Source organism: Girardinichthys multiradiatus, chromosome 18 (assembly GCF_021462225.1).
Source record: "Girardinichthys multiradiatus isolate DD_20200921_A chromosome 18, DD_fGirMul_XY1, whole genome shotgun sequence".
Taxonomy (NCBI): Eukaryota; Metazoa; Chordata; class Actinopteri; order Cyprinodontiformes; family Goodeidae; genus Girardinichthys; species Girardinichthys multiradiatus.
In genome coordinates, this window is record NC_061810.1 from 13,952,596 (window position 1) to 13,980,235 (window position 27,640).

General features: G+C 43.6%; 1 protein-coding gene across 4 annotated transcripts in view; it reads left to right on the forward strand.

Annotated features, from left to right (window-relative positions):
- The window catches only part of ankrd13b (ankyrin repeat domain 13B), a 96,499-nt gene that overhangs the window by 43,416 nt on the left and 25,443 nt on the right, over window positions 1–27,640 (forward strand). For 2 of the 4 annotated variants that reach the window (XR_007042479.1, XM_047392656.1), the window contains exons 2-6: window positions 5,015–5,074; window positions 21,893–22,028; window positions 24,817–24,941; window positions 25,763–25,808; window positions 26,108–26,251. Coding sequence is in view for 3 of the 4 variants with exons in the window: in XM_047392656.1 (XP_047248612.1) it covers window positions 5,015–5,074; window positions 21,893–22,028; window positions 24,817–24,941; window positions 25,763–25,808; window positions 26,108–26,251 (511 nt within the window). In the remaining variant the exon portion in view is untranslated. The remainder of the gene's footprint in view (window positions 1–5,014; window positions 5,075–21,892; window positions 22,029–24,816; window positions 24,942–25,762; window positions 25,809–26,107; window positions 26,252–27,640) is intronic. The other 2 variants (XM_047392658.1, XM_047392657.1) reach the window with 1 other exon arrangement.

Genomic DNA, 27,640 nt, shown 5'->3' on the forward strand with positions numbered 1-27,640 from the left:
TCTGGCCATGTCCTAGTAAGAGACCCAGAGCTGAACCCAGATTACACTGCAAGGACTGTAGATCGGTTCTGGCCCTGGATCAACTTGAGAACCCCTGAAATAAGCTGGGCTTTGGTCCTGGACCTGCTGTCCAAGATGCTAGATGGATGTGTCAAAGTTTGTAAAACTTAACGTTCATGGGTTTGTGGGCATAATATTTCATACCAGTTCACACTTTTTGTTATGTCCTCACAAATTAATGAGATCGGATATTAACTTGAAGGTCTTTCATTATCTGATGGGAATGATGGTGAAAAGTTACAAGGAAGAGAAAGAATTGTGAGTGCAAACATCTACTTGTCATTGGTACTGTGTGAAAAATTTGTTGGGCTGGTGAAGTGGAGTTTCTTCAAACCAAAGGGTGATAATGGATGTGTTACGTGATGTTTGGTAAGAAGCTTGAAAGTTTCAGGATGAGGAACCATGGCATTATAAACAGCAAACACCATGTTTAACCATTGGACAAGCATCACGTCCATGTCATTCTTAAAATGAAAAAAAACAACAAAAACATATTGTACTGTAAATACATTTTTTATATATATGTTTAACCTTCTTTAAACTAAAAAAACTTCAAGTGCTCCCTAAAGGTCAGAAGTTACAGCAAGCATTTCAGAAACCATGCAGAGCCATTACTTGGAGATTTTTACGCAAACAATAGTGGACAGTTTTATTTTTGACATTACATTACATTTGACACTGAGTCAGCTCACCTTTTCACCAAGACATACCTTTATTTTGTAGCCACACATTGCATTTTCATCCCAACCTACTTCCATTTGTAGTCAACAAACAGTTTCGTGCTGTTTTTTAACTAATCAGTTTATGTCTTTTGATGGTTAAGTATAAAAAATTAAATCTCGCAGATAATTTATTTTAATTGTGTGATATTTTCTAAATACCTGATATTACACGCTACTTCCATTAGTAGTGGTTCTGTTTATTTGAGTCACAAAACCTAATTTTCTTACAGTAGATAAAGTCAAACCTGGAGTTATTCATAGAGATTTAGGCTTAAATTGTTTTTTTTATTTATAGAAAATTACACAGATATCTCTCAGAAATGAACTAAACCAATTAGAAAAATTGCATTACAGCTATCAGTCCCATCTTATAAATACTGACAAATCTTTAGCATGTTTCCACTGGCATTTTGACGGTAGGGTGGCTGATATTTATCTCCAGAGGTCTCTGGATAAGATGATGGATAATCCCTGGGCAGGTTGCCAGTCCATCACAGTGAAAGAACATGCTGGTAAAATGAAAGATTACTTTAAAGCTAAAATTAAAGCTGAAAGGGTTGTGAAATATTCTGTGCTTAACTGCATGAGTAGATTCTAGAAAATTATTTTAAATAATTGGTTATTAAAGTTTTCAGACAAGTCCCCAATGCAGGAATGAATTGATGCATGGTTGGTACAAAGGGTCCCATGAAAGGCAGCTTATTTTCCTTCCAGAAAAAGAAGTGGGCCTGAAAATAATGAAAAATAAAAAAGTATGAAATTGCTAGGGACTGTTTTAGCTCATTTGACATATATTGGCAACCGTGTCATGGCAAAGTCATGGCAGACATTAAATTAAACCTAAACATGCACCATATTTCATAGTGCAGATTTTCTGCAAAAATATGATGCTTTCTTAACAATTCCTGCTAGCCTAAATTCAAGGAAGGCAATAACTCCAGCATATACATATTTAAAAATGCAAGCAGTTTTCAAACGTGGTATTGAAATTATAAGTCAAATCAATACTGTGACATTTCTAAACATATGGATTTGCTGAGCGGCCTCCATCCTCGTGTTCAAGGGGAAATGCTAATTGTCTTGTTACCACTCATTTAAGCTTCAGGAGCCTCTGGAACTTGACAAGTCGGAAGCAGAATGTCCTAGAAAAGGATGACCCTTTGATTTTATTATCAGCCCAGGCTTACTACAGCTGTTTGCCTGATCATTGTTTTTTTTTTTTTTTTTATCTTGTTCATCTCCGTCACTTACACAAAGAAGCCAAACAGCTGTGGTGTTTCTCTTAAGGAGGCTACATTATGTAATTAAGCACATTCCTGCAGTGTTCAAAAAAACTGTTCATACTGTGGGAGTCAGCCTTTCCTGGTTTTATAATGAGACATGTCGACTCGGTGCGTTAAACAGGTGTCAGCACCCTTCAGATAACCATCATCTTCCTCCTCGCTGCCGCTGCCGTTGTGTCAGGTCAATCAACATCGTAGTGTCCTTGTGCTTTTCTCGACTCTTTTCTTTATCTTGCCATCTGTCTGCAGAGCTATCAGCTGAAACTGGCTGTGACGCTAAACAGATGAAGTGCAGTGAGAAACAGAAACACTAAATATGCTGCAATGTAGGTCAGCGTTTTCACTTGATGGTTTGGTCTTTCTTTTTTTTTCCTTGACTGTTTGATTTCCCAGGCCTTGAATGCTTCTGTGCGAGCAGAGATGCACTGCGGCTGTGTTAAGTTGAATGTCAGACTTTTCAAGTCTTTGTTCTTCGCTGGGTGTATCACCAACATTTGTTCTGCTCTCACCCGGTCATCGGTGACCTAGGTTTAGTGCTGTCCTTTTTATTTAAAAGCAGTGATTAGCATTTAACTGCAGTCCAGCATTTGTCTACACCCCATCAGGATAGACTGAGAGGTGAAAAGGAAAGCAGGAGAAGGAAGGAAAAGTTATTTTTATAGTCCACCCCCTCATGGCCCCCCTCTTCTCTTATACACCCCATGCACAAACATTTTGGGAAGGCTGCTGTGTGTATAAGCACAATTTTTACATATGTGTGTGTGTGTTTGGTTTTTATTAAAGATTGATGTCAGCCTAAGTACCTGCCAAGCTGCATCAGATGCAGCACACACTGAGCGAGTGAGAGGAGGGAGAGAACAGAGAAGGGAGGAAGAGTGGGAGAAGGAGCAGATGCCACAGATAGAGATGCCTATCAATAATGCATCCCCCAGTGAGCTTACAATTGAAGGAAGGCCGGGAAAGATGCAAATGAAAGAGGGATCACTGATGAAGAAATAAGAATTGTTTTGGAATTTTAAGGAAAAAAATGTGGGCTCTGGGAAAGACACAAAATATGTAATTGTTGGAAAAGTAGAGAAAGGGATGCAAGAATCAAATGTGGATGAATGTTGTTTCCTAGGGGAAGGAGGATCAAAAAGTGCAAGTGCAAAAGTAATAGTAATTCCCTCATGCCTTTTACAATACTAACCCTTTTATAATGACTGCTAAAAATACAGAGCCCTGCACTACTGTTGGTATCTGTGGGGAGGATGTGTAAAAAGCCTTAGAATAAGGGACTTTTTCATCCCTGTTACCATCCTCCTCCTGTTTATGTTGGGTTTACATTTTAATTATTGTTCTGACTGTAGATATATTCAAATGTAGGCAAGGGGCTATTTTTGTGAAGGGATTTCCCAACTAAGAAAGATTAGCACCAAGTTGCCATGCTTGGATGATATGTTGTCATATCTTTCTCATTGTTAAGAGTGGCTAAATGTGATCAGTCTCTGTCATGTCATAGTTACACTACATTGCAAGTAGTATTAATATCCCTTGAACCTTTTCACATTTTGTCACATTAGCACCACAGACAGCATCATAAGGGAACAAAGCAGACGGGTGTGGGAAAATGTGGAGAATCTTAAATCAGGGTTAGGTTTTAAAACAAAATTATAAAATTATTTGTTTTCACTTTCATCTAAACACACCATCCTGACAGTAAAATAAAGTGATGGTAGCATTACGCTGGCGGGATGTTTTTTTTTCAGCAGGGACAGGAAAGCTGGTGGAAAGTTGATGGGAAGATGGAAGAGTTTAACACAGGGTGATTCTTAAAGAATGGACTAAATTTTCTCTCTAGATGTGTAAAACTGGTAGGAACAAACAGCCGATAAGTGTACCACAAAAAATCTTGTTTAAACAATTATTTCTATAATTTTATTTTCTATTTGAAAATAAATGTGTAAAATCTGTTTTTACAGGCTTTTTACAAATTTTTTCCAGGGGTGCCAATAAATGTGGAAGGTGCTTTATTTATACTTTGTGTCAGAATGTGTATGCTGTATTTCAAATGTAATGGAAGTCAGATCAGTATTAAGTTTTCATGTAGTTATAATGACACAAGTTTGAAAGATTTGCGATGACATTACCAGAAGTGCTTGGACCAGACTAAAAGCACTTTATTTGACAAATAGCCCGTTTCTCTTAGGAATCCTAGAAATTACGTCAGCACTCCTGCTCGGTAGTAGGGAGCCAAAAACACTCTTTCTGCAGCCCTGAGACTCTGGTCTGGAGAGACTTTCAAACTTCAGTGGTTTTAATTTGTCTAATCTAGCCAGTGGAAATCAAAAGACTCAAGGTAAAAAAAAAAAATTGGCATAAGATTTACATCTATACTTTTACCTCACATTGGTTTGACCAATATGCAAATATGGAAATTAGCGCTGCTTCACCTTTCTGCTGCTTGATTGCACCCAGCCTTTAATTACCAATGGAAAAGGTTGCCTTCATACACTTATTGGTTTTCCCTCTTTGAGGAAGACCAGTGGCCAGTTAAAACTGCTGAAATGTTTTTTTTTTTCCATTGTGAGGCAAAAGGGTTCAAACAAAAGCCGATCCATATCAAAAGAGGCCAGAATTACAGTACTGTGAAAAAGGTAAATGCCCCATCACCAATTTCTTCTTTTTTGTCATAGTTACAGATCAGATCATAAAACAAATGTTAATTTCTGACATAATTAACATGAGTAAATAAAAAAAATTGGAGTTTTCAAATGATGATTTCATTTATGAAGAGAAAAGCTGTTAACACTAACTTTGCCCTATGCAACAAAATAATTTCCCCCTAAACAAAGTTTATGGTCAGCTGACAATGAATCTTTTATGTCTCACTCACTATGGGTCACTCTTCTTTCCAAAATAGTTTCAATTTAGTCACAGGAGACTACATTCGCCTTCTCTTCTTGCTAGGAGCTGTTATGGTTTGCGAGATATTGGACCCCAGAATGCAGACGAGCAGGCATCGTGATGGTAAGTGAAAAAAGGTTTAATAATTACAAAAACTCACACTCAGCAGGAGGCAGGAACAAAACAAACAGGCAGGCAAGACAGGCATGGCATGATCAAAAAGACAAGACTTCGTTTGAGAGCAAGACATGAGCATGAGAAAAATGTTTCCACGACGACTAACTGAACAGGTGTGTATATATGGAGTGAAAACCAGGTGGAGCAAGGAGACAGATTAACTTGAAGCAGGTGAACAGAATAAGCTTAATTGACAGACAGAACAAACGTGGCTGCGGCAAAAACAGAGACTCTAATATACAAACAAAACCAAACTTGACAAAACATGAACAAGACTAAAACATGACCAGGAAAATAACAGAAGCATGATTCAAAATCTAAGAAGAAGAAGAATAATACACAAAAGAATGAGTCAAAACCTTAACTGTGAAAAACATAAGAAAAAACCAGAAACCAAAAGCCAAACAACCACAAATCATAACAGAACCCCCCCCTTAAGGGCGGATACCAGACACTCACAAGAGTCCAAACAACAACCCAACAACCGGCGGGCGACCGGACCTGCACCACAGTGTTCCGGGCGGTCGGCGGCAAAGCCGTGGTGGCCTCCGACAAAGACATGGAGGCCGACAGAAGCATAGAGACCGTGGCGGCCTGCGACGGGAAACTGCAGGTAGATCAGGAGGCTGACTGAGCAGAGTAGAGGACCTCCCAGAAACTCTGTGGAACTCCGGAGGCATGGAACCTGGCGAACCCTCAGAGGCAGAAGCAGAGCCTGGCGAACCCTCAGAGGCTGAAGCAGAGTCTGGCGAACCCTCAAAGGCTGAAGCAGAGTCTGGCGAACCCTCAGAGGCTGAAGCAGAGCCTGGCGAACCCTCAGAGGCAGAAGCAGAGCCTTGCAAACCCTCAGAGGCTGAAGCAGAGTCTGGCGAACCCTCAGAGGCTGAAGCAGAGCCTGGCGAACCCTCAGAGGCTGAAGCAGAGCCTGGCGAACCCTCAGAGGCAGAAGCAGAGCCTGGCGAACCCTCAGAGGCTGAAGCAGAGCCTGGCGAACCCTCAGAGGCAGAAGCAGAGCCTGGCAAACCCTCAGAGGCTGAAGCAGAGCCTGGCGAACCCTCAGAGGCTGAAGCAGAGCCTGGCAAACCCTCAGAGGCTGAAGCAGAGCCTGGCGAACCTTCAGAGGCAGAAGCAGAGGCTGAGGCGTCGCCGGGACCCTCAGTGGCGTGAGCAGAGGCTGAGGCGTCGCCGGGACCCTCAGTGACGTGAGCAGGAGCCGAGGCGTCGGCCGGACCCTCAGTGACGTGATCAGAGGCTGACTTAGGGTCAGGCGTCATGTTATGGCTGTGGTGTGTCAGGCTGTGGTGTGTGTGGCATGGCGTCAGGCTGCTCTGCAGCAGCGCTCTGGAGACCTGACATGGGCTGCTCTGCAGCAGCTCCCTGGAGTCCTGGCATGGGCTGCTCTGCAGCAGCACTCATGTGGCTTGGTGTGGATGAAGGTGGACGGCAGTAAAACAACCTTACTGCCGTTTCATAATCCATCTCAATCTGCCTTATCCTCTCCATCAGCTCAGGAGAGGAATACAGGAGACCAGTCGTTCTGAGGCTCTTTATTTGGCATGCATAGAACCTCAATCCCTGCTCCAGCTCGTCAGGTGTTGCCTCAGAACACCTTGCTGTAGCGAGCGCAGACGGCATGGGCGGAGGTGCAGCGAGCCTGGGAGACAGTGCTGTGGCAGGCGAAGATGCGGGCTTACTTGCCGCAGCGAGCCTGGCAGACAGTGCTGTGGCAGGCAAAGATGCAGGCTTACTTGCCGCAGCAAGCCCGGGAGACAGTGCTGTGGCAGAGTAGAGGACCTCCCAGAAACTCTGTGGAACTCCAGAGGCGTGGAGCCTGGCGAACCCTCAGAGGCAGAAGCAGAGCCTGGCGAACCCTCAGAGGCTGAAGCAGAGGCTGAGGCGTCGCCGAGACCCTCAGAGGCTGAAGCAGAGGCTGAGGCATCGCCGAGACCCTCAGAGGCTGAAGCAGAGGCTGAGGCGTCGCCGAGACCTTCAGTGGCGTGAGCAGAGGCGTCATCGAGACCCTCAGTGGCGTGAGCAGAGGCGTCGCCGAGACATTCAGTGGCGTGAGCAGAGGCTGAGGTGTCGCCAAGACCCTCAGTGGCGTGAGCAGAGGCTGAGGCGTCGCCGGGACCCTCAGTGGCGTGAGCAGAGGCTGAGGCGTCGCCGGGACCCTCAGTAACGTGAGCAGGAGCTGAGGCGTCGGCGAGACCCTCAGTGGCGTGAGCAGAGGCGTCGTCGAGACCCTCAGTGGCGTGAGCAGAGGCTGAGACGTCGCCAAGACCCTCAGTGGCGTGAGCAGAGGCTGAGGCGTCGCCGGGACCCTCAGTGGCATGAGCAGAGGCTGAGGCATTGCCGGGACCCTCAGAGGCTGAAGCAGAGGCTGAGGCGTCGCCGAGACCCTCAGAGGCTGAAGCAGAGGCTGAGGCATTGCCGAGACCCTCAGAGGCTGAAGCAGAGGCTGAGGCGTCGCCGAGACCTTCAGTGGCGTGAGCAGAGGCGTCGTTGAGACCCTCAGTGGCGTGAGCAGAGGCGTCATCGAGACCCTCAGTGGCGTGAGCAGAGGCGTCGCCGAGACATTCAGTGGCGTGAGCAGAGGCTGAGGTGTCGCCAAGACCCTCAGTGGTGTGAGCAGAGGCTGAGGCGTCGCCGAGACCCTCAGAGGCTGAAGCAGAGGCTGAGGCGTCGCCGAGACCCTCAGAGGCTGAAGCAGAGGCTGAGGCGTCGCCGAGACCTTCAGTGGCGTGAGCAGAGGCGTCGTTGAGACCCTCAGTGGCCTGAGCAGAGGCGTCTTCGAGACCCTCAGTGGCGTGAGCAGAGGCATCGCCGAGACATTCAGTGGCGTGAGCAGAGGCTGAGTTGTCGCCAAGACCCTCAGTGGCATGAGCAGAGGCTAAGGCGTCGCCGGGACCCTCAGTGGCGTGAGCAGAGGCTGAGGCGTCGCCGGGACCCTCAGTGACGTGAGCAGGAGCTGAGGCGTCGGCCGGACCCTCAGTGACGTGAGCAGAGGCTGAGTTGTCGCCAAGACCCTCAGTGGCGTGAGCAGAGGCTGAGGCGTCGCCGGGACCCTCAGTGGCGTGAGCAGAGGCTGAGGCGTCGCCGGGACCCTCAGTGACGTGAGCAGGAGCTGAGGCGTCGGCCGGACCCTCAGTGGCGTGCGCAGGAGCCGAGGCGTCGCCGGGACCCTCAGTGACGTGAGCAGGAGCTGAGGCGTCGGCCGGACCCTCAGTGACGTGAGCAGAGGCTGAGGCGTCGCCGGGACCCTCAGTGACGTGAGCAGGAGCTGAAGCGTCGGCCGGACCCTCAGTGACGTGAGCAGGAGCTGAGGTGTCGCCGGGACCCTCAGTGACGTGAGCAGGAGCTGAAGCGTCGGCCGGACCCTCAGTGGCGTGCGCAGGAGCCGAGGCGTCGGCCGGACCCTCAGTGACGTGATCAGAGGCTGACTTAGGGTCAGGCGTCATGTCATGGCTGTGGTGTGTCAGGCTGCTCTGCAGCAGTGCTCTGGAGACCTGACGTGGGCTGCTCTGCAGCAGCAGCTCCCTGGAGTCGTGGCGTGGGCTGCTTTGCAGCAGCTCCCTGGAGTCCTGGCGTGGGCTGCTCTGCAGCAGCAGCTCCCTGGAGTCCTGGCGTGGGCTGCTCTGCAGCAGCACTCATGTGGCTTGGTGTGGATGAAGGTGGACGGCAGTAAAACAACCTTACTGCCGTTTCATAATCCATCTCAATCTGCCTTATCCTCTCCATCAGCTCAGGAGAGGAATACAGGAGACCAGTCGTTATGAGGCTCTTTATTTGGCATGCATAGAACCTCAATCCCTGCTCCAGGTCGTCAGGTGTTGCCTCAGAACACCTTGCTGTAGCGAGCGCAGACGGCATAGGCGGAGGTGCAGCGAGCCTGGCAGACAGTGCTGTGGCAGGCAAAGATGCAGACTTACTTGCCGCAGCGAGCCCGGGAGACAGTGCTGTGGCAGAGTAGAGGACCTCCCAGAAACTCTGTGGAACTCCAGAGGCGTGGAGCCTGGCGAACCCTCAGAGGCAGAAGCAGAGCCTGGCGAACCCTCAAAGGCTGAAGCAGAGCCTGGCGAACCCTCGGGGGCTGAAGCTGAGCCTGGCGAACCCTCAGAGGCAGAAGCAGAGCCTGGTGAACCCTCAGAGGCAGAAGCAGAGCCTGGCGAACCCTCAGAGGCAGAACCAGAGCCTGGCGAACCCTCAGAGGCTGAAGCAGAGGCTGAGGCGTCGCCGAGACCCTCAGAGGCTGAAGCAGAGGCTGAGGCATCGCCGAGACCCTCAGAGGCTGAAGCAGAGGCTGAGGCGTCGCCGAGACCTTCAGTGGCGTGAGCAGAGGCGTCATCGAGACCCTCAGTGGCGTGAGCAGAGGCGTCGCCGAGACATTCAGTGGCGTGAGCAGAGGCTGAGGCGTCGCCGGGACCCACAGTAATGTGAGCAGGAGCTGAGGCGTCGGCGAGACCCTCAGTGGCATGAGCAGAGGCGTCGTCGAGACCCTCAGTGGCGTGAGCAGAGGCTGAGGCGTCGCCGAGACCCTCAGTGGCGTGAGCAGAGGCTGAGACGTCGCCAAGACCCTCAGTGGCGTGAGCAGAGGCTGAGGCGTCGCCGGGACCCTCAGTGGCGTGAGAAGAGGCTGAGGCATTGCCGGGACCCTCAGAGGCTGAAGCAGGAGCTGAGGCGTCGCCGAGACCCTCAGAGGCTGAAGCAGAGGCTGAGGCATCGCCGAGACCCTCAGAGGCTGAAGCAGAGGCTGAGGCGTCGCCGAGACCTTCAGTGGCGTGAGCAGAGGCGTCATCGAGACCCTCAGTGGCGTGAGCAGAGGCGTCGCCGAGACATTCAGTTGCGTGAGCAGAGGCTGAGGTGTCGCCAAGACCCTCAGTGGCGTGAGCAGAGGCTGAGGCGTCGCCGGGACCCTCAGTGGCGTGAGCAGGGGCTGAGGCGTCGCCGGGACCCTCAGTGACGTGAGCAGGAGCTGAGGCATCGGCCGGACCCTCAGTGGCGTGCGCAGGAGCCGAGGCGTCGGCCGGACCCTCAGTGACGTGATCAGAGGCTGACTTAGGGTCAGGCGTCATGTCATGGCTGTGGTCTGTCAGGCTGCTACAGCAGCGCTCTGGAGACCTGACGTGGGCTTCTCTGCAGCAGCAGCTCCCTGGAGTCCTGGCGTGGGCTGCTCTGCAGCAGCACTCATGTGGCTTGGTGTGGATGAAGGAGGACGGCAGTAAAACAACCTTACTGCTGTTTCATAATCCATCTCAATCTGCCTTATCCTCTCCATCAGCTCAGGAGAGGAATACAGGAGACCAGTCGTTCTGAGGCTCTTTATTTGGCGTGCATAGAACCTCAAGCGCTGCTCCAGCTCGTTAGGTGTTTCCTCAAAACACCGGGCTGGAGCGAGCGCAGACGGCATGGGCGGAGGCTGTGGCAGGCGATGATGCGGGCTTACTTGCCGCATCACTCTCGTAGGCTGGCTGGGAAACCACCTCCTCACCAGCCAAACCACAGGAAGGTGCTCCACGCCGGCGTTTCTTGCGGCGGGAGGAGGGCGAGGGCTTCCGTGCCGGGCCAAAATGCGCAGCCAGGGGAGCATGCGGAGAACGGCGACGAAGGGGACCTGTCCCCGGACTTGGAATTGCCAACCTGGATCCATCATAAGCCAACTGCGCCACTGACAGCCCCACAGAACGGCGTAGTGACTTCTCCGCCTCCCGAGACAGGAAAGTAAAAAGGTCCATGGAGCTAGCCTGGTGCTCATCCACTAGGTCCATTGTTGGCGGAAACATTCTGTTATGGTTTGCGAGATATTGGACCCCAGAATGCAGACGAGCAGGCATCGTGTTGGTAAGTGAAAAAAGGGGCCATGAGGCTCGTGGTCCTGCAGGAGAGAGAGAGTCAGATGGTTAAACTTAACCATGTTTATCCATCAGGGAGAAAGAGGACCTCCCATTGGGCTTTTCTTGATGCTATTACATCAGTACAAAAGTGGTCCTAGGACAGGAAAAAGAAACGATGAAGCCTTAAACCTCTGTCTTCCAAACAAATGCTACGAGTATCTTTACCTTGCTATTGGACTGTCTTTGAGTCCAATAATCGCAACCAGGTAGTCAGTATGATGTTGCTGTGTCAAGGGCACTGCTTGGTAGACTGGAAGACTTGGTAGACTGCTTGCATCTCAGGAAAACACACAGTGTCCCCTGTTCTTATCCCTGCGTGACCAGGAAGCACCTTTGGGCGTGGATGGCCTAGCTCACCAGTGGCCTCGGATCCTTCCTTATGCTTTTCCTCCCATAGCCCTCACCCTGCCAATAATAGCCAGGAACAACATTCCCTTGTGCGGCAGTTCATAAAAGGAGTTTGCCACAAGCTACCTTTGGAGCAGATGGATTTGAGATTTGTTATGCAGAACACTTACCTCAGCTAAACATGTGGGTTGAGCTTTATCCTTTTTCATTGTACCCCACATGTACCAAATTCTCTGCAGGAAATGGAAGGGTGATATTACTTCCCCATCCTGCTTTTATTCTTAAGGTTTTGAGGTTATGCTCAACAATTGAACTGGTATCATTTAGCCTCCCACCTTTTTCCTCAGTGGAGCAGAAGCATGTACATGGACTCTGTCCAGTATAGCTCCTATACAAGTTGATGGACAGAACTAAAATGCTGAGAAGAAGTGACCAGCTGTTTGCTTGTCAGGCCAAATGTCACCTAGGTAAGTCAAAGCTGCAGATTTCACACCAGTAGGTGCAATCGCCATAGCTAACATTTCTAAGGGACAACAGCCTCCAGAGGGCCTGCATCCCCTCTCAACTAGAGGGCTGACTACCTAATTGGCCCTCTACAGGGGGGTATCCATTAAGGAGATCTATGCCGCAGCAAGCTGGGCTTGTCCCCATACCTTTGCTTGGTTTTATAAGCTAAATGTCACAGCTCAACCACTGGCTCACTCAGTACTCCACTTGGCACCTGTGGAACCAATCAGTGACATGCCTTGTACACAGTTGGTCTTGGGTGTAGGTTCCGCATAGCAATCTGGGAGTCAGGATTTTTCACATTGTGAGACACAAAATTCATGCTGTGAGAGAGAACTTTCCCTGAGTAGCATGAGTGAGGGTAGCACCTAGTCACCATCCTTGCTCCTTGCACCTTTTAAATGATCTACCTGTGCAGCGCCAGCCCTATATATAGGTAGGGGTGGGACATGGCCCCCCTTAGCCCTGACAAACTGGTTACCAGCCAATCATGGCTGGTGGAGTGTATGTGGCTCAAATCAGTGCATTCCCATTGTGAGACACTCACTCATGCAATGGCTATGTCTAGGAGAGATACAATGCTGAACACTGAAATACAGAGCCAGGTGTATCATCTAATGATGGAGAACACGAAGAAATTATTGGCAGTAGTAGCTCAGCCGATGCCCCCCTCCAGGAAGGTGTCGCAGTTAAACAGAATGCCAGGTTAGACAGGGAACATAATGTTAATTGCAGCAATAACTGCAGATAATACATAATTGGAGAATGATAGGAGACAGTATCAAAATTAGGAAAAGTGGTCATTATGTCATCCAGGAGCCTATGGCAGCACAACTAAAGAGATAGCTCAGGATAACCTAAGTCACTCTAACTTTACGCTTTATTGAAAAGGAAAGTTTCAATCCTAGTCTTAAAAGTAGACAGGGTGTCTGCTTCACAGACTAAAACTGGGAGCTGGTTCCACAGGAGAGGAGCCTGATAACTAAAGGATCTGCCTCCCATTCTACTTCTAGAGACTCTAGGAACCACCAGTAAACCCACAGTCTGAGATTGTCCCATATGTTGGGAACATATGGGACAATCAGATTTCTGATGTATGACAGAGATTGATTATTTAAAGCCTTATATGCAGGAAGTATTATTGTAATTTAGATTATGGATTTAACTAGGAGCCAATGAAGAAGAGATCAAATTGGAGAATATGACATCTCTTTAGTTTTGATCAGAACCCTTGCTGCAGTGTTTTGGATGAGCTGATGACTTTTTGCTCTTCCTGATTGTAAGGTATTACAGAGTCCTGCCTTGAAGTAACAAATGTAAGGACTAGTTCTCTTCATCACTTGAGACAGGATATTTCTGATTTTGGCAATATTGTGAAGGTGAGAAAAGGATGTCATAGAGACCTGTTTATTATGGGATTTAAATAACATGTACTTTTCAAAGATGACACCCAGGTTCTTCACTTTATTTCTGATGGCCAATCTATGTCCATCAACAGCAGTTTGTTTTTTAAAGGGTCATGTCTTGTCTCAATTTAAAACCAGAAAATTTATTCATGCAGGTTTTAATGTCTTTAACACATGCATGCAGTCTACCTAACTGATTGTATTCATAAACATTTGTGGATAAGTATAGCTCAGTATAATCAATGTAGCAGGTTAAACCGATGGAAGCATGCATATAGTAAAGAGAATTGGCCCATTCATCAGCATTGAGTGATGCACAGAAGCTAAGAGTTGACCTGAAATGGCATCACGTTTCCATTGTGGTTGGTGAAGTCTGGTGTATTATTAAAATATAACTTTAGAATGAGACTTCTTAAAAATTCTTATGAGAAAAATAGCTTTGCTTGTTGGAGCGGGTATTTTTTGGTCATATCGTCTGAGAGCTACTTTAACACAATTTTTTCTTTGTCCAATTTAATCATTTAATGGGTTTATTGTCAAGGTCTTGTACATTTTTCTCCTTTAGATGACACTCTGACTTGTCATTGCGGGAAAGTCACAAGTTAAACTAATAACATCTAATAATGAGACTGTTTACTTAAATTTCTGCCAAAGCTAGAACCCCCTGTGGATTTCTGGGAACCTAAAAGAAGATTGTTTCATCTCCTACAGCAAGCCATAAAGTCTGCATTAAAACAAGGCCTGCAGGGCCTGTTGTCTCAAAGCTGTAACTCATTAAGGCAGAGCTGAGATAAGGTTATTTGTTCCATCTTATCTTTATGTGGCAAGTTAGGAAATGGGACATTATTGACCAAAGGATTGATTTACTCTCTGCATGGTGTATTTTGGAAACACTTCCCTATCAGACTCTGGTACACACTGCTACTCCAGCTTTATATTTAACTTGGGAAACCATGAATTAGCTCAATAAAACCAACGCAGAGGTATTCTGCTTTACACTGTTAAAGTAGTAGTGATGAGTGGAAACTAAGAGATGGCGTGGAATGACATCACGTTTCCCCTTTGAAACCTGAATCACACAAGTCAAATAGGGCTAGGGAAACTCAGTGTGTGTGTTTGTGTTAAAGAAAGAGAAGACAGTCGACCGAGTGCATGCCCCATTAGTTGTAAACAACTGCATTGCCTCTTGAGACATCTGGATGACATCTGGATGAGTTATTATGTCAGTATGTCTGCAGGTCAGCATGTAGTGCTGGAAGGAGTTTAACTTTTATTTGGCATAAGTGATACTTGTGAGTCTTTTTGTCTTTTAAATTGCTCATTCAACTGACTCTAGAGCCGAAAAACAAAGCCAGTGCAGAGGAACTAAAAACTGCAGCTCCTTTAATAGTCACTGGGGGGAAACTACAAAATACCTGGTAGCCTTCCCTCCTGTGATCAGGTGACAAAATACAATGATAGTCTGTATATCATCCAGTGAAAAAGTTAATACATTAATCCAGTTCAATACAATTAAATTCAGATTTTTTTTATATAGCCCATTCAAAACAACCTCACTGACCAAAGTGCTGCACAATGGTTATTGCATCATGGATAAAAAAGAGGTATAAAATAGAAATAGGGAATAAAATGAAATTAATAATAAAACTACCAATAAAATAACAATAAACGTAACAATAAAAGTAACAAACCAAGATATACTCCATTTCAATTTAAATTAAAATAATTACCCAATTCTGGGATCAGTAAAATGCATCATTCTTATCTTATTTCAGCTAGTGTTGAAGGCCAGGGAAAAGAGATACGTTTTCAGTCTGGACTGAAACTGACCTAAGGACTGAGAGGACTTGACAGACAAAGGGAGATTGTTCCACAGTCTGGGTGCTGGCACAGAGAAAGCTCTATCACCTCTGGACTTAAGCCTGGCTTTAGGGGCAGCCATCAGAAGCTGGTCAGCTGACCTCAGGGCTCTGGGTGGAATGTAGGGCTGCAACAGTTCACTTAAACAAGACGGGCCCATAGAATTTAGACACTTAAAGACAATAAAATCTTGAATTTTATCCAAAGTGAAGGGTGCACAAAACAGGGGTCATAGATTCATGCCTCTTTGTTCTGGTCAGCAGGCAGGCTACAGCATTTTGGACATTCTGTAAACGCTGCAGGAAACCCTGGTCCAAACCTATATACAAAGAATTACATTAATCCAGTCGCAATGTTATAAATGCATGGATTACTCTTTCAAAGGCAGCCCAAGGAAGATAAGATTTTATCTTTGCAAGAATCCTCAGCTCCAAATAACTGGCCTTGATGACAACACTGATATACTTGTCAAATTTAAACAGAGGATCAACCATCACACCCAGATTTTTTACAATAGGATGGCAGTAGTAGGACAAGGAACCAGTCACACTGTCATGTCCATGCAGGAGATTCCTTTGTCCGAACACCAGAATCTCAGTTTTATCTTTATTGAAGTTCAAGAAATGTTCTCTCAACCATCCCTGTACCTCCCTAAGACATTCCTGGAACATATTATAGCGGACTGGCTGTCATTGGCGGTTAATACCTTTAATACCCACAAATGTCTCCAGGTGGGTCAAAAGAATGCTGTGGTCCACAGTGTCAAAGGCAGGGGACAAGTCTAAAAAAGTCAAAAGAACTGTTGATTGCCCTTTGTCAACAGTCAGAAAAAGGTAATTGAAAACTTTTAAAATGGCAGATTCAGTGCTGTGAGGCACTTTAAAACCAGACAAAAACTTTTCTTCAATTTCATTTAGCTCAAGGTTTGTCTGGAGTTGAACATATTTATCTATCTCTAAAACTTTAGACACAAATGGCAGTTTAAAGATGGGTCTAAAGTTGGACACAACATTTAAATCAAGGCTGCTCTTTTAACACCAGGTATGGGCTCGTTAATGATATAAAGGTATGCCGAGACTTTGAACAGTTACAAATTCAGAATGTATATTATCTTTCATTAATATCTTTCCTATGTATTAAATCCTTTTGGTCCGAAGAAACTACCAGAGAAACCATAGTTTTGCATGGACCAAAGACTAAAAGAGTGCTGCCCCTCCCACCTTGCTGCACACTGCTGAACAGTTGGCTGAAAGAAGGCTACTGGACTTTTCTCTTGTTTACAAGAAAGATGATTTGGGCTGTTATGAAATAGTTTTTTTCACAAATAAAACTAAAGAAGCACCACCCATCACTTGAATTTTGTTTTTAAACTGCATTACAAATGTACTATATTGCACAATAAGCAGCTGTATTTGAAAAGTAATAGGCTACTACTGCTTTCATCAGACCTTTATTTAGTGTTTAATATAACATTATTATACCTGTAATAATAATTATGTTTGAATTTTTTACAGTAGATTGACTGATTGTTGCTTTTCTGCTTTATAAATTAGATCATGTTGTTTATTTTTAAATTTAATTTTTGTGTCACTACTTTGATGCTAAAAAACGTATTTTTACACTAAGTTATATCAGTTAATCTGATAGGCCTTTTCTTGTTTGAACTAACTCCTTTTGCACAGCTTATTTACCCATTCTTGCATACTGTCTGTAAAGTGAATTTTCATATTTCTCTAATTTGATTTCATTCCGGTTTGTAGTTGTCATTTGTTTTGGTTTCTAATTGTTTTAGTTTTTAGGTGCCAAAGGAAAGAACTTCATGGTCAAATCAACTAGCTGTGGAAGAAGATTACAACATCCTTGCATGCATTATGGAGTTTTGCACTGTTTCACCTTTGCATTATTATGTTTTACATTGGCAATGCATTGTTCCAAAGAACACCTGTTTTATGTGAGTAAGGTTGAGTTGTTTACAGCCATCATTTTGCAGAGGCAACATCTCCCCAATGCTTAGGTTGTTTCAGTTAGACATTGGAGGTTGGGGCCTTAGAAAAAAACTTGAGCTTTAGCTGTATTTAGGTTTTGGGCTGCTGTCATGAAAGGTCTTCACCTTATTCCTGGCAGTGTTGCTGTAGGATTCATTGTGAGTGCAACATCGGATAAGATGCGCCCATAAAAGACAGTTCTTAGGTTTTGGCTTCATTTAATGTGTCTTAAACATGCACACAAAGTGAAACAATCCCATTCCATCAGTTACCAACAGCAGAGAAACCAAGATAAAAGCGGCTGAATAATCAAAATCTGACTCTGCCACTGAAAACCCTGTGATTGCTCCTTTCTATTTGTTGAAATAATTTCATCATTATGTGCTTTGGCTACGACCGACCATCAGGGAAGAAATGTCAGTAAAAACAAATTCCCAGAATAACAGAAAAAGGCTCTGGTAGGGAGGTAGAACTTTCTTATTAGTGTTTTGGAGGGTGTTTACCAAGCATGTTGAACTGGTTGAATGTTTTCAAATTGAATTCAGTCATATCAGTTTAAAATAGTCAACATTTCATATTCTGTTTTCACTTACTTTAACTGTAATATTTTTTTTTATCATGTTTGTAAGTTTAAACCCACCTGTGGCAAAAGAGGAACTGAATTATCTAGTAAAATTATAGAAAAATCATGGCTGTTCCATTTGCAATGTAAGCATCTCTTCCAAAGTGTCTGAGTGAGAGCTTGGTGTATACTCTTACAGTTCGAGGAGTTACTGCTCAGCTTCTGCTGATGTAACGACCTGGTTCCACAGTTGAAAAGTCCATATACAAACAGCACAGGTAAATGAAAGATTCACAAAAGAAGTTTCTGGAAAAAAATCATCCTTGTCTCCAAATGCACTTTTTGAAAGATGAAGGTACATGATTTATTATATCATCCCATTTAAGGTGTAAAAGTTGACATTCCTTCATGTTTTTATTATTATTTGCTCCGTGGGAGAACGTTGGTATCCATAAAAAAATCCTGGTCCAGAAGTGGTCCACATAATAAACACCACACTTTGTGGGTTATAGAAATAAGGTGGATACAGGTGTACAGGCATGTGTTCCATTGGCTTTTGTAGCGGTAATCAACACAACCAGGTTTTAATGGAACATACATTTTCTACTTAATTTGAGGAGAGAAGAATTATCAAAGCTGCTGATAAAATTCTAACTACTGGATAAAATGACAAAAATTAATGGCCATGTCAGGGTTTTTTATGAGGTCTGATGGTTACACTTCTCTGAGCTCAGTTAACTCTGACCTTTGCCTGTCGCAATTGCTCCATGTGCTGGAAACTTTATGAATAAGATGAACATGAATCAACAACAAAAAAAGCTGGGCACAGCTGGGCGCAGCGCTGGTGGTGTAGGGGGCTAAGCGACCCCCGACCCCCTTCAAAGCGGCTGTCCCAGACCTGAATCCCGGACCCGGAGACATTTGCCACATGTCTTGCCCTCTCTCTCAGTCCCCATATCCTGTCTATCTACTGTCAAAACAAATGCAGGGGAAAAAAGGCCACTAGTGCCACAAAACAAATCTTAAAAAAACTACAAATGAAGCTGAGGCTACATTTTAAAACGGGTGCTGTTTGCTGATACTCTTCAAAGGTGTCATCGCAACATCTTTCTCATATTGTGATTTGTGTTGTTTTGAAAAATTGACAAGTGTAGGAGGTTTTTTTTTCAGTGTTGGTTACAGGTCATTAGAAGGCTGACAATGGAGAAATGGCTGGGTCAAAGAAATCTACCCAAATAAAGGCATAAACAAGTACAAGCCTGACAGTGATGGACTCAGGGAAATTTTCAGCAAGCCTTTTGGGATGCTTTGAATTAACTCACTCAGAGTTTGAATGAGGTACATAAAAGGACTAACAGTTTAATCTACACTGAATGACACTGGAGAGACCCATTTATCATGGCTGTTTAAATCTACCATGCCTTTTAAGCTGCCTTGCAGCATAATTTATCTTTGTGAAATGCTGTAGGATAAATAATATGACAATAAGCCATATGAAGTAATGTGTATTCCCTCACATTAATGCGTCGGTAATGAAAATTTTTAAAACATACTGTTTTCTCTCTGAACTGTCTCCTTTAACAACCTCTAGTTTCTCTGAAACAACCCAGCTGCTGTGACTTTCTTTCTTGTTTCCGTCTCCTTTCACCTTGCCATATGTTCCTGTTTATGCTCTCCCTTATTAGCTTCTTTCTTTGTCTCCATCTCTGTCCTGCATGTTATTCATCACCCTGAGCTGAAATTGAGCAGGATTCCAAATAAAAGCTTAAATTGATAATGTCAGACATTACATAGAAACTTTAAGAAGGACGTTACAAGTGTTATAGAATGGAAAAAAAAGACCCATTAGAGTTTCTACTTGTTGGTTTTGGTTTGTCTGATGCTGCTTTACCAATGGATCCTTTAGACTTTTTCTATCCGTAACTTGTTGTGTTGCCTGTGTTGCTATGAATCTCCATCCAATCCCCAGTCTCCTCAGCTCCTGGGGCACTCCCTCATTATGTTCTCCTATTTATTTATATATTTCTTTTCATCTGACTGTCCTTCCCTTCCTTAGGATCCATTTTGTAAGTATTGCTGACAGACACAACCTTCTGCAATGGAAATCTTTCTGTTTTCGATTAGTGTTTTTCCATTTCTCTCTTTTTTATTGCTTTTAGAACCACAGAGCACAGAACTGTTAAACAAAGATTAGGAAATAGCAATGTAATAGAGATAGCTTTACCCATTAATATGCGCTGGAGCCGTGGTATCGTGTTCCTGTTATTAAGTTATGTTTTTTGAAACTCAATCCAAAATATATTACAGTTTAAGAGCATGTGTGTCCAGTGCGAACATCTTTCTGCACTCATGCATTCTGTTTTCATGTATATCCCATGTGGTCGTCCTTACTTCCCCTGCAAATAAGGGAAACAGAGGGATGCAGTTACTGATTGAGCGTTTCTCTCTCTACTCGTGATGCGTGTCTTCACCATTGCACAGCAACTAGCCAGCTTCCTCATATTTGACTTATTTGGTTCTTTGCTTTCGAAAAATGTCCACTTCACATTGGTTTGTTTCCAAACTTCCCCTTGGTCTTCTGTACTATATAGTATGTTCTCATTTCTTCATCTAGACTGATTTTTGCTTGAGGCATGTGTTACGGTGCTGATCCTGACAGATGCTTACCTCAAAAAGTAAATCTTAATTAGAATTCAAGCCCTTAAGACTGACAGAGCTGACCTTGGATCAGCCGTTTCCCAGGACATTGTGACTCTCCAAAGCTCTGCTTAATTGGACAGCGGATCTAAGACCAGAGTGGCAAATATAGTGGTTTTAAAAAGTCTAAAATATCTGCTAACCAAGTTTTAGTGACATCAATAAATAGGTCCATGACAACTCATTTCAAAACCTTTTCCACCCTGAATAAGAAAAATATATATTATTGATACTAATAATAAACTTTTAAAAAGGGAAAAGAAGGCAATTACAAAAGTTAGTTCAAAAGAAAAACACAGATGTTAAATATTTAAATTTATACCAACAAAAATCCAACACAAATTCAAAGCCAATTCACCAATTCTGGTGACCCGAAAGACTCCTCCGTTCCTCTGATAAAGCCATTCTATTGTTTGTCTGAGTGTGTGCCTGGACTCAAAGTGATGCTGGAAATCAAAACCCCTCTTCATCTTTAACTTTCTAGCTGAAACCTGAAGGTTTTGGGTGAATGCTGACTGGTATTTGTTCAGGATTTCTTTCACTTTGACACAAACCACAGTTATCACTGAAAAAAAGTAACCCCAAGCATGATGCTGCCACTCCCATGCTTTACTCTTAGTATGATGTTCTTTTGTTGATGGACCAAATATACCTTTGGAATTATAGGCAAAAGTTCCGGTTTAGCTTTATCAGACCACAACACATTCCCCCAAATAGTTTTAAGAGATTTTAGCCAGGCCAAGATGCTTCCTTTGAAAAGGCTTTTCTTTTTACCGTACTTCTTAGTCCAGACATAGTGAAGACAACCGGAGACTGTTTTCACATAATATGCAACACAGTCCTATGGCATTTTGGCATCCTTACTGCCCTGTCTTTTTATCAATTATGGAGAAATGTCCAATTTTCTTTAGTATCACTATTGGTGCTGTTTCTAATTATTGTTGACAATCTTTACTGTGCCACAGTTTATACATGGTGATTTTAGCTTTAGCTAAACAATACAAATGAGCAAATGACTGGAAAATCCTACTTCAGCAGCTGAAATTCATTAAAATTGCAACGTCAGGCACCAACCAGCTCAGCTCCACCGTCACTGCCTTACCAATCCAATTGCTGGCGACTACTTCTAAAATTAGCCACTTTGAAAAACTTTTTAGATTATTTAAGATTTATTGACAGCAGGAGGATGTATGTTTTTGAGTCGGTCTATACTGTTTTTGACTAGAAGATATGTAGCTTCAAAGATAAGTAAAACACAGGACTAAATGCCCTTGTGTGTTAAGGTAGCGAGACATTGGTGACCATATTTCACAGTCTCTTTCTGTTTATTCTGCCATCCCTCACACGTTTCTTCTTTTTACTCTCAGTTCTCTTTCTCAGAAGACTACCACAATGGTTAACTATAACTAAAATGTATCTGTTATCCTTTATGCTCACGTGTCCATGTCTCATTGTCTGAAATATTCTTTTGTCCGTATTCCACACCCTTTGTCTTTCCCTCCATCAAGACGGATTTAGAGCCTCTGGACCCTCGTGGCCGGACTCCTCTCCACCTGGCTGTCACTTTGGGCCACCTGGAGTGTGCCAGGGTCCTGCTGCAGCACGGCGCTGACGTTAGCAAAGAGAACCGTAATGGCTGGACCGGTGAGTGTGTGTGTCGAGGAAATTTCATTCGTTTGCTGATATACACATATTGTACGTTATGCATAAGCTTCTGTACATAGAGTTTGGTCCATGGTCCAATGTAATTATAAGGCTGTGGTAAAATGGAACGTAATATTGGCAAGAATGAAAGTGTCATTCTCAAAGCAGTCAAAATTATAAAAACATTCGTAAGAACTGTTTCTGGTTTCTGTGCTAAGGACAAGGTCCCTCATAAGTGGCTCTTTAATAACACATTTTATCTTTTATAAATATAATACATGAAATTGATTGTAGATGTTTTTTTTCCAAAGAGAGCATTACAGCTGGCTTGTATTGCTGCTCTATTAACTTTTAAACACTAACACTAGCTTTTTAAGCAGGCTCCGTCAGTCTCTTCTCTGCTGGCACTGTGCAAACATAGCACAGACATCTGGCAAAGGAAGGATGTGGGAGTGCAAAATCATTAATATTTTAACCTTGAGATTTTTATTATTTTTTCCCATGCCTGGTCAAGATTGCTGCAGCTTTAAGTGAATCACTTGTTAAAGATGGAGATAAAACAGCCTGAAATATGAATGGAGATAAAAGAAGAGGATGACCTGATTTCCATAGTGATGTATCGGCTATAACACAGAAAAAGGAAGGACCTGATGTAAAGGTTGGAGAGTTTGCATTCTGAAGCAAGTTTAGGATCCATATGCTTTTTTAGCAGCCATCGCTGTTCCCCCCCACACAACATTTGATCCCAGCAGTCGTGTGTTACTTCAGTCTGGACTTGTCCGATCCAAACATCTACTCATACTCATGTTTCTAATACCCCACACTTTTATTTTAACTTCTATTGTTTGTTTTATCTCTGCAATGTTTAAGACAGTATAGGTAAGTTGCACAAGAACTTTTAGTTAAACAGCTGCCCACACTTCTCTTCACACACTTCTCAAGGGCAGAGCTTCTAAATCTGAACTACAGAATAACAGGGGCACAACAAATGTTAGAACATAGGAGAGGCTTAATTAGGCTTCAATACGAACTCTACCTGAAATCACTGTTTATCTTCCTTCAGTTATTTAGAGGAGTTCATGGTTTTATAACTGTTTGGACCTCTCTAAAATATAAATAAGTCTTGACTATGACAAAGTTATTTAACGTAGTACATTTGTCTTTTTTTATTTTAATTGTTTAAATAACCTTGGGTTCTTAAATGTCTGTCAATAAAGTTGTCCAATATCTGTAAATATTACAAAATTGTTAAAATTATATGTACAATTTACCAATAATAATTTATGAATCCCATAGAAAAAAATTTTGAAGGGGCTGTCATGATCTTAAAGTTTAAGTTTCTTTAAGAGTCATTGGAACTCCAGAACTGAGGTTGCTGTTTACTGAGGTGGGCCTGTAAAAGTACCTCCTGGACTCTCAGGGTAACAGATCTATGGTTTTTGAGGATTAATGGATGGCATTTTTTAAATACTAGAACAGAGCAGGGTGCCTTTCACATCACTAGAATATTCTTCTGGGTCAGGCTCAGGTTGAAGAGGTTCTGCTGAATGAACAGGCCTTCAGGGCTCTTGCGCAGACACCATCTGGACCTGCAGTCTTGTTCTGGTTCAGTGTCGCAGCTGCCTCTACCCCTACTCCTTGAAACAGGCAAGGGAGGAACCAGCGCCTCCTGATGTAGTTGGAGACAATGACGGACACTAAGTTCCAAAACTGAGATGAGACCATTGAGGTATGACAAGGAGCTGTGGGTGAAGGGCAAGAAAAGAGGATCCTGAGCTTGAGCCTGAACTAAAGGTACTGAAGAACATGTTTAGTCCATTAGCGCTACCCAGAATTTTTATCTATCTAATCCTCCTTCTGCTTGAACCCTGTTGTCTTCATCATTTCTGACCACACATATCTTATAGTGTTGTGGTGGAGTTTACGCTCTAACATTTCCTGTACTCCTCCTTGTTTTTTATCTTGACTTTGAATTGTTTTTGTACACTGCACAATAATTCAGTTTCCCGCCTTGAAAGCGCTTTTTCTTGTCAAGCAGTTCCTTCAGATCCCTGGTGGACCCAGGGTTTATTATTAGGGAAGCACCTAACTGTTCTGATGGGGATAGAGCTGTCCACAAAGCAGTTTAAAAAGTCAGCGACGCACTCGACCATGGCATTGACGCCATGTTCCCTCAACGTGGATAATAAGGATTTTATTCACAGAATAAAGAACTAGAATATGCTTATTTACATAATGTTCATCTTTAGTATCTTTAAATCACCTATTTTTATTCTAAAAGGAAATATGGTTAGGTGTGCACGAGTCTTGACATTGTAAATCACTATTCTCTAAAAATGTTTTGTGTTTTCTCTGTCTCTGTTAGTTATTGAGTTATTGATTCAATTCAGTGAAGCAAAGTCTTTATTATGGACATGAGTTGTCTTGCGTTGTGGTTGTGGAGTACAGAAATGCCTCTAATTTCTGTACATTTGTCCTTATGCGAACTGGATCCCGTGTTTCATTGACAGATTATGAGACCCTCTGTGGACTTATGTGTGTGTGCTGGGTTTAAATCAATTATCTGACAGTGAAGAACGAGAAGGAGAGTTCTTTAGTCTATGTTCAACTATTTGTTAAATTTACAGCAAAGTGCCATTTTGATAAAAGATGGGTAAGCGGCAGTAATTGGTCCTACCAGCGTCTCCTTTGGCCTACTTCAGGTCCTGCTGCCCACTTAAATTGCTCGCTGGCATACATTTTAAATGAAGCCAGAGTGTTTTACTGTCTGTCCCCCATCCCCACTTAGTTCTTCAAGAGGCGGTGAGCACGAGGGACCCGGAGCTGGTGCGTCTCGTGCTGCGTTACCGTGACTACCAGAGGACTGCCAAGAGGCTGGCGGGTATCCCCGTCCTGCTGGAGAGACTACGCCAAGTGGGATTTCACACACATGCACACATATTTGCAACTCTCCAAGGACCACACACACATACACAAATGTGCATTTTACTTAGATGACAATCCATCTACAGTTGCATAAAAAGTAAGGTTTAACCCAGCTGTCAAATGAAATGCAGATACATCTTCATTTTAGGATAAAATATTCTTTTTGAAGGTATTTATAACTTTGTTTACTATTCAGCAAGGGAGACACAAATGATGATGTTTCCATGTTACACAGCAGTGTGTCTCGGGATGATCTGACTCATCTCAGCCCCTGGAGGGGTCAGCACCAGCACAATTAAAGGCACAGAAGCTTTGCTAACAAAGCTCAGGCAACCTGAGCAGGAAAATGATAGGTTGTGGATAGTACTGGTACAGCAGCAGATCATCTTGTTGCTGCCGAGCAGAGCAGTGGCAGAGATGCAGGGAACTGCCTTCACACAGTCTGTCTCTGTATCTGCTCCAGCTGGCTCCCTATCACACGAAAACACACACACTCACACAATGATGCTCACACTTAAACATCCTCACACCATAGACAAAACACCCTCACACTTTTAAAACGACTCTTCTGTACACACATCACAGCGTTCTTCACCTGCTGCTGCCCTCACCCACATCATTGCCCTCTTCATCCATCAGTTCTATTATTAACCCCCTCTGCAAACACACTCAACTTTTCCGTGCCAGTCCTCTTCACCATCGTTGGCTTAGACACTGAAGCAGCCTGACTGCATTTTTTTTCTCCTCATTACTATTCTCTTTTTTGTTCTTCATCTCTATCGTCCGTCTCTCCTCTGCTCCCTGTCCAGGCGCAGGACTTCTACGTGGAGATGAAATGGGAGTTTACGAGCTGGGGTGGGTTTCAGCTTTTGCATCTGTAAATGTGGTAAAAGCCATCGGTTTCTGACCAATCTCAGCTAATCATCTTATCTTATTCTCCTGATACCGAACATGCCTGTTTCTTCCTGTTGTGCTACTTAACACAGCTCATAGACTAATTGCATACTTTTGTATGTATGCTGTATTAAGATGATTTATTGTAGGACTGAGGCCAGTAATTGCCCAAATGGCAACATTCCAAAGTTCTGTTTAAAATGTCGAACATAGCCATTACAAATAGTACTGTTTGATTAAGATTTTGTGTTTGTCCACAGTGCCCCTGGTCTCTCGTATGTGCCCCAGTGACACCTACAGAGTTTGGAAGAGTGGACAATGTCTCCGTGTGGACACGACCCTGATGGGCTTTGAGCAGATGACCTGGCAGAGAGGCAACCGGAGCTTCATTTTTAGGGGGCAAGGTTAGCAGGCCTTACAGCTCTTCAGATGGAAGGTTGCTAGTTTGAACATTTGGTGGGGGCCTTTCTGGCCAACAGTTTGCTCTGTTTATGCATGTCTGGCTTTGCAGTACCCTCCTTGGCTGCACAGTGTGGCCATTCCTTCTTCAAATCAATAATTTTCCAGTTGTCAGATAGAGTGCCTTGCTAAAAGTATTCATGGCACTTTCACATTTTGTAACATTAAAACCACAGACTTCAATGTAATTCATGGGATACACGTAAAATTGGTTGGTTGCAGTGCTTGACATGAATTTATGTAGAGAAATCAGAGCAAAGAAAACAAATGCATGACACAGTTTTCAGACTGATCCATGTATTATTTTCCTTCCACTTGCACTACTTTGGGTTGGTCTCTCACATAAAATCCCATAAAATCACAATAAAACACAGTGAAGTTTGTGTCTTTTTTGACAAAATGTAAAAAGTTCAGTGAGGATGAATATTTTTTCAGGGCAGTTGTTTGACTACAGCATCGGATGTTACAGCCAGAGCTTATCATACACGGTTTCCAGTTAACCATGCAGGACATTTAAGACATTTCTTGTAAGGTGGAAGACCTCCGGACCTCTACCTGGGGTCAAAGCACATCTTAAAGTAGTCACGATTCAAAAAACTGATGCACATCTTTAAGAACTAAATATTTGCTGATATGAGTCTTTTCAGAGAAGCTGTGGACAAATTTAAATGCTCAGCAAAGTTAGGAACAACGCAAAATATTTGTTTCTATAAAGCAAGTGTTTTGCTTTTTTGCAGGACCTGGGCACCCGTTTTTATTAAAGTTGGTATTTTTGAAGAAAGAGGGATCAATATTCTGTTGTTGTTGCTTAGAATAGATAACGAAAAGTCCAATGTCTTTCTTTTAATAAAGCGAACATTTTATGTTTATGCCTTTTTGTGATGCACAGCACTTTGGTTATAAATAAAGCTGGATTGGATTGGAAATATGTGAGACACTTTTTTTTTATGTTTCAGACCTATGATTCACATATTCTATTTCTACATAAATCGGACTACGTTCATTTTAGTGAAATATTTCTAAGCAAAATATAGAGATTCAAAACAAATGTATTTAGTCTTCTATCTAAAAAGAAATAGAATTTCTGTGGCCCATTAGCACTTTTTAGTTGATTATTTTGGCCCACATGGCTTTCAAAAAACAACACTGTTTGTGTCAGCATCTTTTTCCTCATCCTTTGTTAGGATTTTGATAACTGTAGGAATAAACTATAGGATTTGACATATATTCGTCACCATATACTGTAGGTCTCATTCTGTTTCCTTGTTGCATAATCTGTCCATATGGATGTTTATGTTTTCTATCCTGACTTTGTGGGTTTGTAACAATATTAT